This window comes from Chiloscyllium plagiosum, chromosome 19 (assembly GCF_004010195.1).
Source record: "Chiloscyllium plagiosum isolate BGI_BamShark_2017 chromosome 19, ASM401019v2, whole genome shotgun sequence".
NCBI lineage: Eukaryota > Metazoa > Chordata > Chondrichthyes > Orectolobiformes > Hemiscylliidae > Chiloscyllium > Chiloscyllium plagiosum.
The window spans coordinates 6,833,073-6,851,058 of NC_057728.1; the positions used below are offsets into that span (position 1 = coordinate 6,833,073).

The following is a 17,986-nucleotide window of genomic DNA, read 5'->3' on the forward strand; positions in this document are numbered from 1 at the left end:
ATTTGATGAATGTTGCCCATTCAAAATAAAATGCTAACTCTGGTTGATTGCAGTACAATTTTCTAACTGTCCTGCTATCACTTATTTAATCTCAAATTCTTGTCATTTCTCAACAACAAATGTTAGACAACTTTACCTATAATTTTCTACTTTCTGTCTCTGTTTAATTTAAACACACATGGTTTTCCAATCCACTAAAAACTTTTCAGAATCTTTGCAAGGTTACAGCCAATGTGTTCACTATTTCTACAGTCTTTTAAAGTCTCAGTAAGCAGGGCCTCAGGTCCAGAGTACTTGTCAGTCTATAGTCTCATTAGTTTGCCTAGATTTTGTTTTCTATAATGTTCATTATTAAAGTTCCACTTTCCCTTTATCTCTTGATTTGTTACTATAGCTGACTTGCTTTTGATACATTCTGCCATGAAGATCAGGATGAAATATTTGTTCAAAATCTTTCTCTATTTACTTCCCCGAGGGAACAATGCTTTGCTTTAGCTGTTAAATGCACTCCATGAAGTCATCCTGAAGGTTATTTTTGATTTGCCCAAACTGCAGAAATATTAAAACTGCCCATGATTATTCCACTACCTTTCTTATGAGCTCCCATTATTTTGTGATTTATACTGGTGGGTGTAGTAGTTTCTCACGATTGTACTTCTTTATGAGAAGAGCTACCTCCACCTCTTTTACTTTCTGCCATATTCTTTTGAAATGTCAAGTGCTCCTTAGTATTGGTTATCAGATTCTGCCTACTTCTGTCGGTATCACCAATCCGTGTAACTTGTCGAATAATGTTGTAGCCTCGAATGACCAACTGACCTTCTGCCACTCCTATGATGCTCTCGTGTTCTATTGATGAAGGGAAGGATAATTGATTTTGGGAAGAAAACAGGAAAAACCATTTGTCATGTCAACAGCAAAATGTTTATAGTTGAAGCGGAACTTTTTGGGGTGGGTGAAGGGTTTGGAGAGTTGGAAGTGCAGAGATGTGACTTAAGTATCTTTCAGCCAGTTGTGAAACAGTTTATTAGGAAAAAGGAACAATATGGGGATACTCAGGGCTCTCTTTATATGGGCCAGAAAAAAAGTGGGAGAATATTCCAAAATGTATTTATTATTACCAACAGGTCCGCACTTTCCCATTCTTTGCAATTGCTTGATACAGATGATGGAATTGTTCAACTTGGCGCAACAAAATATTATTTTGAACGCTCATTATCACGTGTCAGTAAATGACGCAAAGGCCTATTTTGATACAATTGATGTCATCACGTGATGATTATTTACAAATGGAACCATTTGTCTTTGCATTTAAACCTGTCCCTTTAAATAACAGCACATTTTTTTGCAGCTCTTGCATTGCCTAACCCTTGGATTTATATACTGATCTTCCTCATTCTCGTCAGATCAAAATGCAATTCCAAGGGTCACGTTAAGTCTGTGTATCCCTCTACAGAAAATGTCAGACCTGCTGAATTTCTCTAGGACTTTCTGATTTGGTGCAAGAAACGGGACAAACAGCAGACTGTCCGAAATGTCTCCTTTTATTTACAGAGCTAGTATGCACCTTGCACTTTAAGATCCGTCTTCCCTGGTTAACGATGATGCCTCCGACAGTAAACACAGCGAGACGCGACGGCTGCGCGATGCAGTGCCCCCACATAACAGCGCAAAACCCGTGCACGAACGCAATCTCCATCCAACACCACAACAGCACTTGGGCAATGCCACGTTCTGCATCCCCGCCGGTTGGAAGTGTGCACGTTGCAACTGCCCTCCACGCGCGGAGGGACGGGGGCTGGGAATAAAACAAGGTTGCAGAGTGGGAGGTGGGAGAGAGGGAGACCGCGTGTGTGTCCGCGCAGGCATTTGCAATAAGTGGCACCGAGACGTTTCACAAGTTCCTATTGTTTCAGTCGCGAGACTCTCGGTGCAAACAGCGTGGCCCCGGCCGCGATGGAAGGTGATGGGTGGGAGGGTGTGAGGGAGGGAAGCGCGCGCCGTGTGATTGGAACGTCGCGGGACGCAATGGAACGTGGTGCTGGGCAGAGAGAGAGAGATAAAAAAAAACACCCCAGGATTCGGTGACATAAAAGCGGCGGCGCGAGCCGGAGCTCGGGCCAGAAGCGGCGGGCGGAGGATGCGGCAGAGGGCAGGCGCCCGGTAACCGGACAGCCTCCACCTCCTTCCCCTCCCCATCCCATGGTGCAGCTTGTGTGCTCGCTCGGGAATCCGGAGTTAGCAGCGGTGCAGGGATGAAGATGAAAACCGATAAGAGGTCGCCTTCCCGCGGGGAAGGTGGCGGCGGCGGCGCCGGAGGCGGAGGGCCCGCGGTTCAGGGGCCGGCCCCCTTCATCCAGGCTCTGGCAGCCGCCAACAGCCAGTATCAGGCGTACGAGACGTACCTGGAGAATGGCATGATCTGCCTCAAGCATAAGATCCGGAATATTGAGAAGAGGAAGGTAACAGGAAAGCACCCTGCACCGCACCCCGCTCTCCCTCTCCCTGTCTCTCTCTAACCTACTGGCGCTGAGTCCATGAGATGCTCCTGGATATTCTGCAGTGCACAGCCCTTGCTGCAGTCTAACTGCATTGCATTGGGTTACACCATCATCTGTGCCTGTCTTGTTCTCCCTGCACTCATTTCCCCCCCCCCCCTTCCATTCAACTTTTTAAAGTTTGCATTTATTTTTGATCTTTCACCTCCTATTTTTCTTTTTCAATTCGTGCAGCTTTTAACGGTACGAGTACCTTCATGATACTTTCCTATGTTTGCTTAAAGGGACAGCGCCCAGATTGCGCAGTTGGATTTTCACCTCAACCTGGAGTGCTCAAATATTCACTATTTTATTCCCCCCCGTTTCGTAGCATAGGTGACGAGGCAAATGTCCCGTTTTGAGCCTGGCGCTTACGGAATAAAATTGGAGACCCCAGCGCCTGGAGCTGTTTTAAGAACAAGCTGTGTTGCATTCGGATAGGGAAGCCCTTAGTTGCATTCATCGCCCCAATCACCCCTCAACGGTGCAAAATCGTATCGCCAGCAATCAAAATGCGGTTGCGCTTCGTAGTTTCAAATGGGGAAACTTGGCCTTTGCCTTGGTTTTAAATTTTCAATAAGTTTCCATACGCACAATGAAATGCTAGTTTTCAACCTCTTTCTGTTTCAGGTGAACCTGAGCTTTTGCAATCGCTTTTCCAAGGTGCAAAAATAATTTTATTAGTAACTCATTTTCTTTACGTAGATATGGCACTTTTTTGGACACTAGTAATGTAACTTCGACTACCGTCGAAAGTTGCTTATTTGCTTTTCTGTGACTTTTTTTTTGCAAATCTATGTAGCAATAGATTGCCATTGCCCACTTGGAGTAAAGCGTGTAATGTACTTATTTTATGCAGCACTTATGCACCCTACACCCTGACCTCTAACGGATAATAAGTGACCTCCGTTGACATTGAAGTTGTATTGTGAGATTGAGTGAAGATGACTTGTGGTCAGACATATCTTAATGTCACAGGGTGGTTAAGGAGTTTAGCACTCTTTACTTCATTGCTCACTCCTTAAGTATAGAAGATGTTAAGTCATGTTGAGGTTGTAAAGGATTTGATGAGGCCTCTGGTTGCTCTACTATACGAAGGATAATAAACTGGAGTGGGTTCAGAAAAGATTTACCACAATGTTCCTCGGAATGGAGGGTGAGAGAAATAAGGATAGACCGGAACTTTCCTCACTGTGTAATGTGAGATTGAGGGTTGACCTTTTTTCAATAAGGGTGTTTAGGTTTGGAGGGATATGGCCCGAATGCAGGCAAGTGGGCCTAGTCTAGTTTGGGGAAGGTTTCCACGCTACATGAATTTGACTCTAATGGAGTATATTTTGTGTATGTAGCACTGGAAATGCAGTTGATTCACCCTTTATAAAGTTGAGTCAAAATATTTGCAATGCATGACCTTATGGTGGTCTTTCTTTTTTAAAAAGGCAAAACTGGATGACTATAAGGAACGCCTAAACAGAGAAGAACTCAATCAGGATCAGTTGGTATGCAAATTTCAATTGCTTAATATTAAAAGCTGGTAAACTCTCAAACTGATGATTCTTTAGATCCATTCAATTTGCTGTTGAATTGAGCTGTACTACCCAAGTACTGCATTGCTTGCTTTTACTGTAACGGTGGCTGTGATCTTGCTGTATGAAACTAGATTTAGATGTTTTTCTTTTCAAGCTGAAAAAGCTGATTGTTTCTTTGTATGATGCTTAACACTGACCCCTCCCACCCTTTAATCTCAATTTGTAACATCTGAGATTCTGCTGCCCAAAACCAGTTTGGTTTGTATAGCATATTTTTGAGATTAAAGTACCCCAAAGACTCTGGCTTTAATTGGTCAAAATTTGACCATAGCATGAGCCTTTGGACAAATGAACCAAAATTATGATCAAGACTGAGACCATTGGAATGTCACATGAGATTCTCTTGTACAGAAATAAATCAGTGGGGTTAGTAAGATATGGGTGGAGTCTGGATGACTCTGCATTTTAAAGATGAAAACGTGGATGGATTTGTCTGTGAACTTTGCACCAGTAGAGTCTTAAAATTACTAAGTGTTTTATGGCTGTCCCACAAAGGATGGAGTCTGGGGGTGAAAGCGGATGGCCCTCCATATGATGGAATGGAATATGGGGTTGAGACATTCTGGGGGAGGGGGTCAGTTAGGATGCTGAAATTGTGAAGCCTGATGTTGGGATTGGAGTTTGAGGAAAGGGCCAAATATAATTGGCTTTCAGTTGGAGGAAATTTTTGTCTGGAGTCCTGATGTTGCAAATACTGACTCAAGAGGTTCTGGCAAAATGGAGCTGGGTGTCATGTGACATCTGAAGTCTTGATCCAACATATGGATGACATGGATTAGAGTCTAGGAAAGATCCTTTGGAGGGGTAGGGAACTTAAATTCCTTGAATTGGAAAGGAAGGACTTTTATCAGTTCTGTTAAGCAATCAGCTTGTGCTCATGCACATTGGCACCTCATTGGTGCCATCTGAAGCTTAAAAAGTTGTATCCTTGTTTAAAATTGTTTTGGCATCACTGCTCTACCACTCCTATTTCTTTCCACTGCTACCAGCCTCCAAATTCTAGCCTTGAGTGTATCTCAGATTGCCACTGTCTTTGTGGTGGCTAAGCCTTGAGTGGCCTAGAATCCCCCTCCAAACATCTTTACTTTGTCTCTGGCTTTAACATGCTTCCAAATGACCTTTTTAATCAGCATTTGTTTCTGTATTTCGTCTTTAAAAATGAATCAATTAAAAATTTGTTGGATTACATTTCATAGTAAGGACACCTTTGCTTGTCTACTCTTGAAGAAACTGAATGTAAATTTTCTTGGTTGCAGTCAAAGCAATAACAGCATTTAAGATAGAAGATTCTGAGCCATGAGGCCTGGGTACAAGTCCCACTCCTCCAGAAATGTGTAGTAGTATCTCTGAACAGGTTGATTTAGAAAATATTTTTCAAGAGACCTTTCAAGGTATCTTGACTACCTGAAGGTGGCATGGCTCAATGGTTAGCACTGCTGCCTCACAGCACCAGGGACCGAGTTTGATTCCATTCTAGGGTGTCTGTGGAATTAGCACATTCTTTTGGTGTCTGTGTGGGTTTCCTCTGGGTGCTCTGGTTTCTTCCCACTGACCAAAGATATACTGGCTAGGTAGGTTGGCCATGCTAAATTGCTCAGTGTCCAGGGATGTACAGGCTAGGTAGTTAGCCACAGGAAATGCAGGATTACAGGGGTTGGGTGGGATGCTGTTTCTAGGGTTACTGTGGACTTGATGGGCTGAATGGCACCCCCTCCCCACACTTCAGAGGAATCTGAGGTGGGAGATAGAATTTTATTTTAAGGTGAACTAGTGTTAAAACTTAAATCTGCTTTCTGCACTGCTTCCTGAAGTGTTTGTCCAGTGTTGTTGTCAGCTGCATTAATTAAACTGGCAAATTATTGTGGGTATGCTAGTGTAAATTGGATGTAGATATGAAGCATAATTTTAACTGTCTCAAGCTTTAGGTTGAGCTTTCAGCACCCATTTTAACTTTGCAGTATGAACTCTTTTAAATGCATGTTTATCAACACCTCCTGACTTGCTCATCCTTTTTCAGATGGTTGGAACAGCTGGTTCTATAAAGTTGCAATCTGAGTTTGAGAATTTGGGCAAAGAGGCATGAGCAAAAATCCAGCATGCATCCAAAACATAATCTCGAAGTTTTTCTTGTTATAATGTTGTTCCCCACTCCTTCCCATTTCCCCCCCCATCCTGCTGCTGCAATATTGCAGGAGGAAGCAAAGGAAGAGAAACAGTTGCTCCTTTCCCAGATGAATTGCATTGCAGCATTTTGATCATGCCTTCAGTGAATGCGTGAGAATTTGATACATGGAGTGAAGAATTTATGAAGAGGTCTTAAAACAATTAAAATAAGATTTTTGCTCCTTCCTACCCCTATCAAAATATTTGAGCTCTCATAACACTACCACTTAGTAATTTGTGATTTCTGTACTGGATTGTTTAGTTAGAATGTCAATGTGGTAGCAAAATACCTGGTAAGAAGCCAAGATTTTACTAAAATCAACTTCGGTGCCCATTTCTCGAATTGTTTTTGAGAACATTCAGGTTGGTACCAGAAGTTTGCTTTTTAAATGTGTAAATGTACAATTATTTCAACTATTCATTAAGCTGGCTACTGTAAGCAAAACTTAAATGCTTGATGTCTAGTCTGAATTTTTAACAATGCCTGAACCATAATGCACAAATGTTGTCTTTCACAGGATGCTGTGGCCAAATATGAAGAAGTAATTCATAATCTGGAGTTTGCTAAGGAGCTGCAGAAAACCTTTGTTGCACTCAACCAAGAGGCAAGATCTTCACCCTTGCTGCTAATGGTTTTGTGGGGAGGGAACAGGGCTGCTTTAGAAGCATTGGAGGTGAACAGTGTTAGAATTTCAAGTCTGTCACTTGAAGAGGTGAAGTTCATCTGTTGGAAATGGAATAGCTAAACCTCTTAATTGGTTAATGGCACTAAACTGATGCTAATTACTATCACTCAATCTCATTTAAATTGCCTCCACTCCAGTTGGCAAATTGGACTTGTGCAAATTTGCTATTTTGATGTAAAATTCCAACTGACTTAAGCAATTTTTGTTAAATTTGCATCACTACCAGATAACAATCACGCTTTCAGAAGTGAATTGAACAAAGATGTACCTGACAGATCTTAGATGACTACAGAGACTTTTCAGACTTTTTTTAAACTAGTTACTACTGTTTAATTTGGCTAATCCTTGTGATCTTGACATTTGAAATTGTCCCAGCACCATTTTTAACTCTTTAAAATTCATTGCCTTTAACAACATATCCTTTATCAAGGTGAATGGATGTGGATTTTGAAAAAAAATGTACTTTTCTCCTTTCCTTTCCCCCCCTTCCCATCTTCCAGAACAAAAGTACAGTGACGCAACTTGTTGTGATACTCCAAACTGTAGTGAATAAGTGCAGGTTAAATTGTGTTTACCTTTAAGCCTTTGATAAGGTTCCACATGGTAGGCTGGAGAAAATGCAGAGGTGTGGGGTTTGAGTGTGATTTAGCATTTTGGGTTAGAAACTGGTTTTCTGTAAGAAGGCAGTGAATGGTGGTTGACAGAAAATATTCAGCCTGGAGTCTGGTTACTTGTGGTGTGCCACAAGGATCTGTTTTGGAACCTCTGCTGTTTATCATTTTTCTAAATGACTTAGACGCAGGCATCGATAGATGGGTTAGTAAGTTTACAGATGGCACTAAAGTTGGTGAAGTAGTGAACAGTGTGGAAGAATGTTGCAGGAGGACTTTGATAAACTTAGGAATTGGGCTGAGGGGTGGTAAATGTAGTTCAATGCAGATAAATGAGGTGATTTACTTTGGGAAGAATAACAGGAAGGCAGAATACTGGGTCAATGGAATGATTCATGGTAGTCTGGGTGTGCAGAGAGACCTTGGAGTCCATGTGCATTCCTGAAAGTTGCCACCCAGGTTGATGGTGCTGTTAAGGCAATACAGTGAGTTAGCTTTTATTGGTCGAGGGGTTGAGTTCCCAGAGCTGTAATGTCATGCTGCAACTGTACAAAACGCTAGTGCAGCCACGCTTGGAATATTGTGTGCAGTTCTGGTTGCCCCATTACAGGAAGGATGTGGAAGCATTGGAAAAGGTGCAGAGGAGACTTATCAGGATGTTGCCTGGTCTGGAGGGAAGATCTTAAGAGGAAAGGCTGAGAGAATTAGGTCTGTTCTCATTGGAAAGAAGGCAGCTGGGGGGGATTTGATAGAGACATACAAGATGCAAGGTTTGTGAAGGTTTGTAGCTCAGGTTGAGGTTTAGGGTGTAGGTTTGCTCGCTGATCTGTAGGTTTGATATCCAGACATTTCATTACCTGGCTAGGTATCATCATCAGTGGCGACCTCCAAGTGAAGCGAAGCTGTTGTCTCCTGCTTTCTATTTATATCTTTCTCCTGGATGGGGTCCCCACTTGGAGGTTGCCACTGATGATGATACCTAGCCAGGTAATGAAACGTCTGGACATCAAACCTACAGCTCAGCGAGCAAACCTACACCCTAAACATACAAGATGATCAGAGGATTGGATAGGGTAGACAGTGAAAGTCTTTTTCCTAGGATGATGCCGTCAGCTTGTATGAGGGGGCATAGCTACAAATTGAGGGGTGATAGATTTAACACAGATGTCAGAGGCAGGTTCTTACTCAATGGTAAGGGTGTGGAATACCCTGCCTGCCAATGTTAACTCCACATTAGGGAGATTTAAACAATCCTTAGATAAGCACATGGATTTGCTCAATTAGTTCACAGGTCAGTGCAACATCGAGGGCCGAAGAGCCTGATCTGTGCTGTATTGTTCTATATTCTATCACCTGGTCCTCTTGATCTGATGTGGTTAGTTAGCTAAATAGTCCTAATGAAAGACAGCAACAGCCCTTGATCTAAACTTAATTGATAGGTCTGTCTGGTTTTGTTCTGAGCAGCTGCTAAAAGCACAAAAGAAAACTTTACGACGTGAGCAACTACTGAGGACAGAGATGGAGAAGAGACGCCTTCGTACAGTATTGCATGCTAAATATGTACTGGAGAACTTCAAGCAGGAGCATGTTCAAAATGACTTCAGAGATGGCATTAATGGTGCATTTATTATTTCTCGAAAGGAAATCAGCCTCCTCAAGGACTTCTGTAAACTTGTTTGCCCTGAAAGGGATGAAAGAATGTCGTAAGTAATGACTTGATACTTCGTCTGCAGTGTCTTTTTTAATCTATCATCTGCTGGATAGCTACCACTGACAGTTATTAGTTGCCCTGTGTTCAGTCTGTTTAATGACTCAGGATCTAGGATCTTGACTCAAAGGCCTGGTAAAATGGATCTCTGAACTGTGTAGATGACAAATCAGTCTGCTTTTAAATGTAAATAGTGTGGATTTATCAATATAAAATTGTGCTGCATGAACTTGAGCCAAGAATTATAGGTTGGCTGCCGTGACACATAGTCATAGAGATGTACAGCATGGAAACAGACCCTTCAGTCCAACCTATCCATGCTGACCAAATATCCCAACCCAATCTAGTCCCACCTGCTAGCACCCAGCCCATATGATGATACTTAGGTAACTTATTTAAGACCACTTTGAGGATGACCTTGATGCAGCTGGTGTGGAGTACAGCAAAGGGTTAGAATAGGTCTTAGTTGACTATCTGGTACAAGAGACCTTTCATTTGCTTGCAGTTTTTCTGGGAATATGCCTTTGGAAGGGATTTTTTTTTCCTTTGACCATTCTAGATAGTGGTGATAGTTTTGCCCTGGTATGTTGACTTCTGTTTAGAGGCTGAAGGATGTTGGAATTGCCATAAATTGGAGTGGTTCTTGGGATGCCAATGTACTTGGCACACTGTCCCTCTTTTAATATATTGCTAATCTTAAATTTGCAGTAAGAAAACTCTGCATTATGGTGTCCTCATTTCTTAATATTTCCTCAGTAAGTGCAAGAAGGGTTTTTGATGGGCCTGGCAATAATGCCTTTGATAACCCAAGCGTCTATAAAAGTACCTCTGTTTGGAATGAAACTGCATTGCTGCTACCTCAGATTGAGGGTACATTGTTATTTGAAGGCAGTGAGGTATTGCTTGCAGTAGGCTGCCTCCTGTTCTGGGCAGAAAACCAAGGTCTTGATTTATCTGAATGAATTTGTTTGTTTTGTTTTCAGTCTTGAAGATCAGGTTGAACTGGTGTCAAATCAAATGTGGGACCTGTTGGAAGGAAGTGATAAAATAGTGGCTGGTAGCACCTGTAAGTTCAAACTTGCTCTGTTCTAAATGAGGGTGGGCTGCCATTGTATATAGAGCCTGGCATTTAGATATTACCGTGAATACACTTGTTTCAGAATTTTGAGACTCATGATGCCAAAAGCTATTTTTTCTTCTAGATAAACACTTGAAGGAAACAATAAGCAGACTATTGAACTGTGCCTACTTTGATAGTATTCCTGTCCCTCACAATGGTTTGCTGGATGATGTTGAAGATAAAATTAAAGAGGTACCAGTAACTTCCAAGACCCTATCTGGAAAGGATACCGGTAAGTTTTTGTGGTGGCAGAAGTAACACTAGATCCTGTGAAACCGCAGAACACCAGTATCCAGGAGGATTTATTTTTGTTTACAGCCCTCTTTATTCGGTTTAAATTCTGTAAAACTGGGAATGTTTAAATTTCAATCTGGCGCATGAAACCTCTTGTTTTGAGGGCTAGCAGAAGTCTAGTTGGGTTCAGCAGGATGTGGAGATGATCTGTAGACATGGGGGCTTGTTAACAAGGATGGACTTAAATTGAACAGGAAATGTTTCTGCCATATACAAACATGTCTTTGGGGGTGTGGGGGAGGCTTTTGTGGTACAATGGTAGTGTCCCTTCCTCTAGAATCAGGTGGTCTGAGTTAAAGTCCCACCTGAACAGTTGATGACAAAGTATATATAAACATGTCTATTGTTGAGCGAAATGTAGATGCAGTCTCTTGGCCTACCTTTTTTTTGGAACCTTTTGGTTTGGAGATGCCTTCAGCCTGTTGTGAAGGGCTAATGTGACTTGCCTGCCCCCCTCCTCCTGTTGTTGCTGAAATCAGCACCTGATGGCCTATTAGGTTTTAATTTTGGGTTCTTGTATGTATTGTTGGAATGAACTTGGCAGTTATTAACACTGATCATGGACACGACTATTTAATTGACCTTCTTTCTCTGCTCCACCCCCATGACCTGTAAATGCAGCCACTATCTGATCCATCTTTTTGAAATTTTTGTAGCAATCAACTTCAAGATTCTCTGCTTCTATACTGTTTTGAACACATCTGCCTGTCCAATCAGCCTCTTGGTACCTTGCTGGAATATTAAATCAATACAAGCATGCATGACTTTATCTGCAGAACTTGTCTATAATACCAACACCCAGTTAACTTTCTGGAAGAGTAGAGTAAACTTTAGCTATCATTGGGAGGTGTTGTCATTGTTGAGTGGCAAGCTATCACCACAGTTTTTCTTAGTACAATTAGTTCTATGGTGGATCTGTCCTTGAATTGCATGTAAGTAATTGTTCACAGCTTGATTTAAAATTATTTGGTTTCCACCCCCTGTCTTTTTTTAATGAAAGGAATGGAGAAACTGTATTACTAGTCAGGTCGCACCTTTGGTGTGTGTATAACCAAATGAGTTCCATATACCCTACAGGTTTCTATAATGTCACATTTTTCTGGGAATGTTATTCACTTTTGTGTGATGGGATGTTTTACTTATGCTTCCATTAGATGGAGGAGATTTGAATTTATAGCAAACCTTTTGGGCAGAAGACTGGTTTAGATGGCACTGTTACTGTAGATAAAATACAGTCAGGAAAAGCTGTCCTTAATCCATGCAGTAATATTTCTTTTTCATATCCTTGTGGGAAGTAGCAATTCAGCAGCAAGGAATATTAGTGTATTTTTATTTGGTTATTTGGTTTAAAATTTGTCTAGGTTTCTGTAGAGAACATCTGTACTTGCAGTCATTTAAGAACTGTTTTGCTGAATGACTGGTGCATAGACATTACAGTGGGGAAGCATTTGGAAGTGGAAGTAATTTCTGATCTTTTGAGCAGCTCCCTGATCTAATGCTGTGTAGACTGGTAATGGAAAGTGTTTGCATGGAGCTTGATATCTTGTCATGTGCATCTTGTTTCTTTTGGATGCTTGTCATTGATATAGCACACATTTTTAAGCTGGGGAGAAGTTGCAGCTCTGGCTTAAAAGTGCATTTTAAGAAACTTGTTTACTCTTTCCACTGAAATGAAACAAGTTGCTGTTTAGTGGGAAGTGAAAACCACATGCAGGGTATGATTTTGCAATAGGTCATATTTCAGCACTTGTGTCTGTAGTCTACTGTTTTTTTTGCATAGCAAGTAAAAGCCTAGGATTGCTTATTATCTCCTCTACTTCTGTGTTTAGCATTTAGTGACTACAAGGTTTTGGTGCCCAGTTATTGATGCCTCCGGTGTTTGTCTTGTCCCTTGGGTTTGTTACACCTGGGTATGCTTTGCAATTACATTTTGAGCAGCTAAATTAAGCAGTCATAGTGACCATGCCTTAGGATCCCTTGCCCTCGTTTGTAGGTTTCTGTACTCTTCTTTATATACGCAGCCTATTTACAGATGTGAACCCATTTTAAACAGTGGTTTCAGAGCTTCCGAATGATGGAGCAAATTTCAAAAGCATGATTTGCCTTGGGAGGTCAAAGGTCAGCTATTGACGCTTTATAAGTTGAGGTTTTAGCTTCTTAGTCTTGAAAGCAAATGTGCACATGTTGACATTCCTGATTGTGCTGTTTTCATTACAGAATCCGATCTACATTTTTTATGCTCCAATGATGTGCAGCCAAGAGAGGTACAGTTTTGATTTTCCTCAAGCCATCTTTGAGCCTCTTTTAGACTGCAAAGTGAAAGCATTTGTTGAAAACAGCTGTGCGGTAACTTCAGCTGTCTTTAGTTGCGCTGTCTAGTGACTTGAAATCAGTGATTTTGAGCTATGGCGAACTAACGTGTTTTAACATAATTGCTTTTGAGCACCCAGGTACTAATAGCCACAAATTTTGTTTTTAACTGGAGTCTCCACTTTGTGTTGGAAATGCAGCAGCCAGTTTACACATAGCAAGATTCACAACGAATGAGGGAAAACTTTTTTGCTTTTTTTTTCTTTGTTGGACCATTGGCCAGGCTATTAGAAAACCTTTCTGCTCTTGGTCTGTGACATATCATGAATCTTATCTTGCAGGGTGGCCAAAATGATCATTATGGCAAGTCAGTAATACAGTGCTATCAGATGGTTTGATGTCAGCTGAATTTGTTAGTCTTTAAGACTTTCAAACCTACAATTCTGAAACGGGAGCATTTCTGTTGCTGAGCAGTGGCTGATATCCACTAGAATGACTCAAAGTTTAATGTGAATTCTTACTGTGGAAAAAAATCAATTTTTGCCTGGTACACATTCAAATATCTATATTTAACTTCACAAATCTGAAACTTGTGTGGTCACTTTGTCTCCCAGGATTGCATACACAGCTTTGTCCTGCCAGTGCTTTTGGGGTAATGTGAACTGAGTAAGAAATTAATGACCAGTAGACTTTGAACCTCCAGTTGCTTGTCTGTCAACCTATTCTCTTCTGATTTTTTGAGGTGTTTGAACTCAATGTGGCAAGTTTTGTTAGTGAAATCACTCTTCTGACATGAGCTTATCTCTGCAGTAACTGAGCAGTAATATCTTTTTACTCTAGACTATTCAATGAGCTGAATGGTCCATGGTGAGCACTCTATCTTTTTCTAGAATGCTGACCAGCCATCAGGAGTTTGTCGTCATTATTTTCAATGCTTGGCTCAGCAGTAAGTGACAATGTAATGAAACCTGCTTCTCATCTCTTCCTAGTTTTTGAATAGGCAGTACGTGAATAAAACTGACTATGCTGTAAAACAGCCTGAAAAACCAAGGAACTGGGAAAGCGAGTATGTTGGCAGGAAGCAAGAAGATGTTCCCAAAAAATGGGATGCTGATTACATGAGTCGAAAACATGAGGAAACGCCCCCAACCAAGTGGGATGATGAGTATGTTGATAAACAGGAGGAGCTTCTCAAAAAAAGGGATACAGAATATGTCAACAATAGAAAGTTGGAGGAGCAGCCTAAAAAGTGGGATGTACAATATGCTGAAGTCCAGGAGACTAAAAGATGGGAAGCACCATCTGTCCCGAAAGAATCTGCTGAACCAAAGAGAATTCTGCCTGAACCCAAAGAGGTGAGAAGGTGATAGACTGCGATTGCCAGGAAATACTTGCACGTAATGACTAATGGTCCCTTTTTGTCCCCTTATTTTTAGAAACGGGATCGTACATCAAAACAAAGTGAAGTGAAGCAAGTGGGTGAAACATATTTGCTCTTGAATCAGACTGCAGTGGTGGTGGTTAATGGCACTTGTTTGTAGAGGTGGCACAGTCATTCTAAATTGGATGTTGGCATTTAGTGTAGGCAAAGCTTTGGAGAGTACCAGCTTTTTAAATTCACTTGTGGCATTTAAGGTGATGAGCTGCTGCTTTGAACTGCCAGAGTATTGTAGGTACACTCCCAGTGTCCTGAGGGAGTTTCAGAATTTTGATCGATTTTCTTTTTGTCAGTGAAGGAACAGCAATTGTATTTCCAATTCTGGATAGTTGGAGAGGAACTTTCAAGTAGTGGTGGTATTGCTTTTAATCAAAACGTGATCAAAGACTATTTGCTGTTACTTCATGCACTAATTGAGTTAAATGAGAAGCATTTTTTTAGAATTGGGGGAGAATTAAGACATAATACTTTTGGGCAGCATAATTTAACATTTGACTATTTCAAAATAGCTCTTCACCCTACTGTTCGTGCAGGTCATGTATTGAAGGACAAGTGAGCCTAACTGGAGTGAAAAACTAGGAAGGAAAAAGTGAGGATTGGAGATCAGTCAAAAAATGTTCTGGAAAAGCCCATCAGGATGAAGAGCTTACAGTCAATGTTGACTCTCCCGCTGCTCTGCTGCCTGACCGGCTGTGCTTTTTCCAGCACCCTATGTTTTTTCGATTCTGAAGTGAAAATCTGTATTCCACTGTCCATGTCAGTTGTGATGGCTTGTTTTCAGTTCTAGTCAGCACTGACAGTTCTAGTCAGCCAATTAGCACGGTAGCTGAATTTGCACTGAAGGTTGGAGAAATGGTTTGGGGATTATTGAAACCTAACAGGGTTCTGGATGGCTTGTGTGTTGCACCCTCTTTGGGGAAAGTTCACTACCTCCAGGGACATTCTGTAGCTAAACTTAATTCCTAGACTTTTCCTTGTCTCTGACTTGACATGACTGACCAAATGGAGCCAGCTGTGAAATGCTTAAATCTATACAGGTCTTTGTCTACCATAACATCCTCCTTTCAGGTTTTCTACTGAAGGCATTGTCATACATTTTAATCCAGTTAAATGGGATTTGAAGTAACATAAACTGCTTGTATTGTCCTCTTTGGTTCCTACAACTGTAGGAGGAATAAGAACACTTATTGGCAGTGCAACAGCACTGGCTCTGAATTTACAAAAGGCAGTGTTGTTTTGAGCATTTGATAATGCCACCTGCATTCTATTAATTCTGGTAACTGCAGAAGATGCTTACTTGTAGCATTTGCTGTAATTTGAGGTGCATGACAACAGCAGCTTGCATCTTGGTGTGGATTTTAAGGCCAACTAATCTTCTGTACTGGCTAATCCTTCGTTAGGTGTCGAAGGTAGTGCAGCAGGCTGCTGCAGAGTTCTGCTCGACCTCCTCACTGCCAAAGGATCCAGAACTCAGGAGGCAGAAGCTTCAAGACCTAATGTCCCAGATACAAGGGACGTGTCACTTCATTCAGGCATGTGGAATTTTCTTTGCACACTGCAGATTTCTCTCCGTGTTCTAATAAAGTGTCCTTTTTTATTTTTTGGAATTTATTCCTTTTGACCATAGTTCCTCCTTTTGTAAATGAGGTTGTGGTGGCACCACTGTACAGGCTTTCAAAAGGCATTTTCAAATGACAAATGTTAGCAAAATTTAAAGCCCATGGGATTAGAGGGACAGTGATTAGTGTGCAGGGAATTGAAGGGACAGAGTTCAGAGTAGTGACAAATAGTTGGTTTTCAGGCTGTCAGGACTTATGCAGTAATAGTCCTCTGGTCTGTTGGGACACCTGAATTTTGGCTGTACCTTCAAAAGTGGTAGATGACATGAACATTGAACAATTGTAAAGCATAAACTGTTAAAATGGTAAATTTAATTTGAGCTGCAAGGTGGTTATGTAGGAAGAATGAGATTAGGAAACGGAAGCAGTGATATTTTAGAAGTGACATCCCGTAAAAGTAGCAAATGAATGCTGAACTCTGACCTTGGTAAGACCAAATTAGTGACTTACTGAAATGTGAAATTGAAACAGGCATGAGCAACTTCCCAGTTTTGTGTTCTAAAGTAGTGTAGTGCTCTCAGTACAGCCACATTTATGTGGCATGTAGCAATTAAACAACTGCCATATCCTTGAGCAACTGATGGATGGACATTGAATGTCAGCCTTGTCAGTGTTGCTTGTCTTTAATCGAAGAAATTGAAGTGGTCATGTGTGAAGGCTTGGCCAAAAGTAGTTAGTCTTGGGTGGAGTACTCCTGAATTCAGCTTCCAGAATTCAGAAACCATAGGGAGGTTGATCACAAAGGGAGACTAGTTTTAGCTCAGAGCTATTCTGTCAAAGATCAGCATGAGTACAATGGGCTGAATGGCAGCCTATATTTTGAGTTTCATATTTGTCACTTGATTCACTGATTCTTTAGTACTAACATTATTTGCTTATCTGGTACAAATTAATTTGAATACGTCTCTTTTTTTTTGAGTCTCTTAAACCTCACAGCCAATAAGACAGTAACAGTGCTCTAGAATCCACTTAAAATGTTAATTGTTTAAATTAATCTTTCCCTTTCCCTTTGCATGCTTTCCCACTGAAGGTCAGTGAAGAGACAAATTACATTCACCAAAAACTTGAGGTTGTCTTGCGCTGCTGTTTAGTCTCTCAGTGGCTCTCTACAAGTAGTATACAGAAATTCTAGTGAAGAACCAAAATTGTAACTTTGGTCTCCATTTTGACGAATGTTCTAATTAACTTCATAGGATTCTATGTTGGATTCTGACTCTTCACAAAGTGCTATTGGATCACAGAAGGCTACAATATCACTCAATGCCGCAGGTATGAGCCCTTTATCCCTCTGGCCCAGAAATGCATGTGTTTCACCTGCAGTGAAGTGACTAACATGCAGCAATTTTGATTAAAGCTGTACTCCTTTTAGGTTTGGATATCAGAAGTTGGGTTTTCTGTTACAGTGGTCCAGTGCAATGTCTTTGGTTAACACCACTTTTTATGGTGCGGTAACACTGCATTTGGTGTCAAATTGTACACTTCAAGTGTCCTTTATTTGGAGTGGAGACAGATTTGGTCAAACACTGACATGGTCTCCTGTTCTAACCTAATTTACTATGCTGTGTGCCAGTTGCTACTGACATGTGATCTCAATGTGTCCAATTTACTAGAAATTAAGCTTGCAGTTTGAATGGGGAGATGGTAATGTCTTGGAATCAAAAGCTGTGACAGGTTAAGCTACCAGGTGGACTTAATTGCTGTTAAGACACAAGTATATTTTGCTTGTTCCTCTTTGTTTGCCATTCAACTTGTTTAGGCTTTTTTAACCAGGAATGACTGAGCTGTTTCCAGGTGACACTAGTTGGCAGAAATCCCCCTAAAAGGAGTGTTGCAGTGTCTGCTAATTATGTATTTTTAGCGAACTGTTGTTTGCCAGAAGGAATGCGATGGAGATTTAATGTCTTTCAGCAG

At 41.2% G+C, this 17,986-nt stretch overlaps 1 protein-coding gene across 9 annotated transcripts in view; it reads left to right on the forward strand.

The window, feature by feature from the left end:
• The first annotated feature begins 2,072 nt into the window (after positions 1-2,072).
• Positions 2,073-17,986, forward strand: part of caprin2 (caprin family member 2) — a 56,292-nt gene continuing 40,378 nt past the window's right edge. For 3 of the 9 annotated variants that reach the window (XM_043709000.1, XM_043709004.1, XM_043709006.1), the window contains exons 1-11: positions 2,076-2,462; positions 3,977-4,036; positions 6,808-6,894; positions 9,051-9,289; positions 10,278-10,360; positions 10,497-10,646; positions 12,926-12,972; positions 14,008-14,373; positions 14,455-14,493; positions 15,857-15,988; positions 17,269-17,344. In XM_043709000.1, the coding sequence (XP_043564935.1) occupies positions 2,256-2,462; positions 3,977-4,036; positions 6,808-6,894; positions 9,051-9,289; positions 10,278-10,360; positions 10,497-10,646; positions 12,926-12,972; positions 14,008-14,373; positions 14,455-14,493; positions 15,857-15,988; positions 17,269-17,344 (1,486 nt within the window). In that variant the 5' untranslated portion in view covers positions 2,076-2,255. Of the gene's footprint in view, positions 2,463-3,976; positions 4,037-6,807; positions 6,895-9,050; positions 9,290-10,277; positions 10,361-10,496; positions 10,647-12,925; positions 12,973-14,007; positions 14,374-14,454; positions 14,494-15,856; positions 15,989-17,268; positions 17,345-17,986 lie in introns of all 9 variants that reach the window. The other 6 variants (XM_043709001.1, XM_043709002.1, XM_043709008.1 and 3 more) reach the window with 6 other exon arrangements.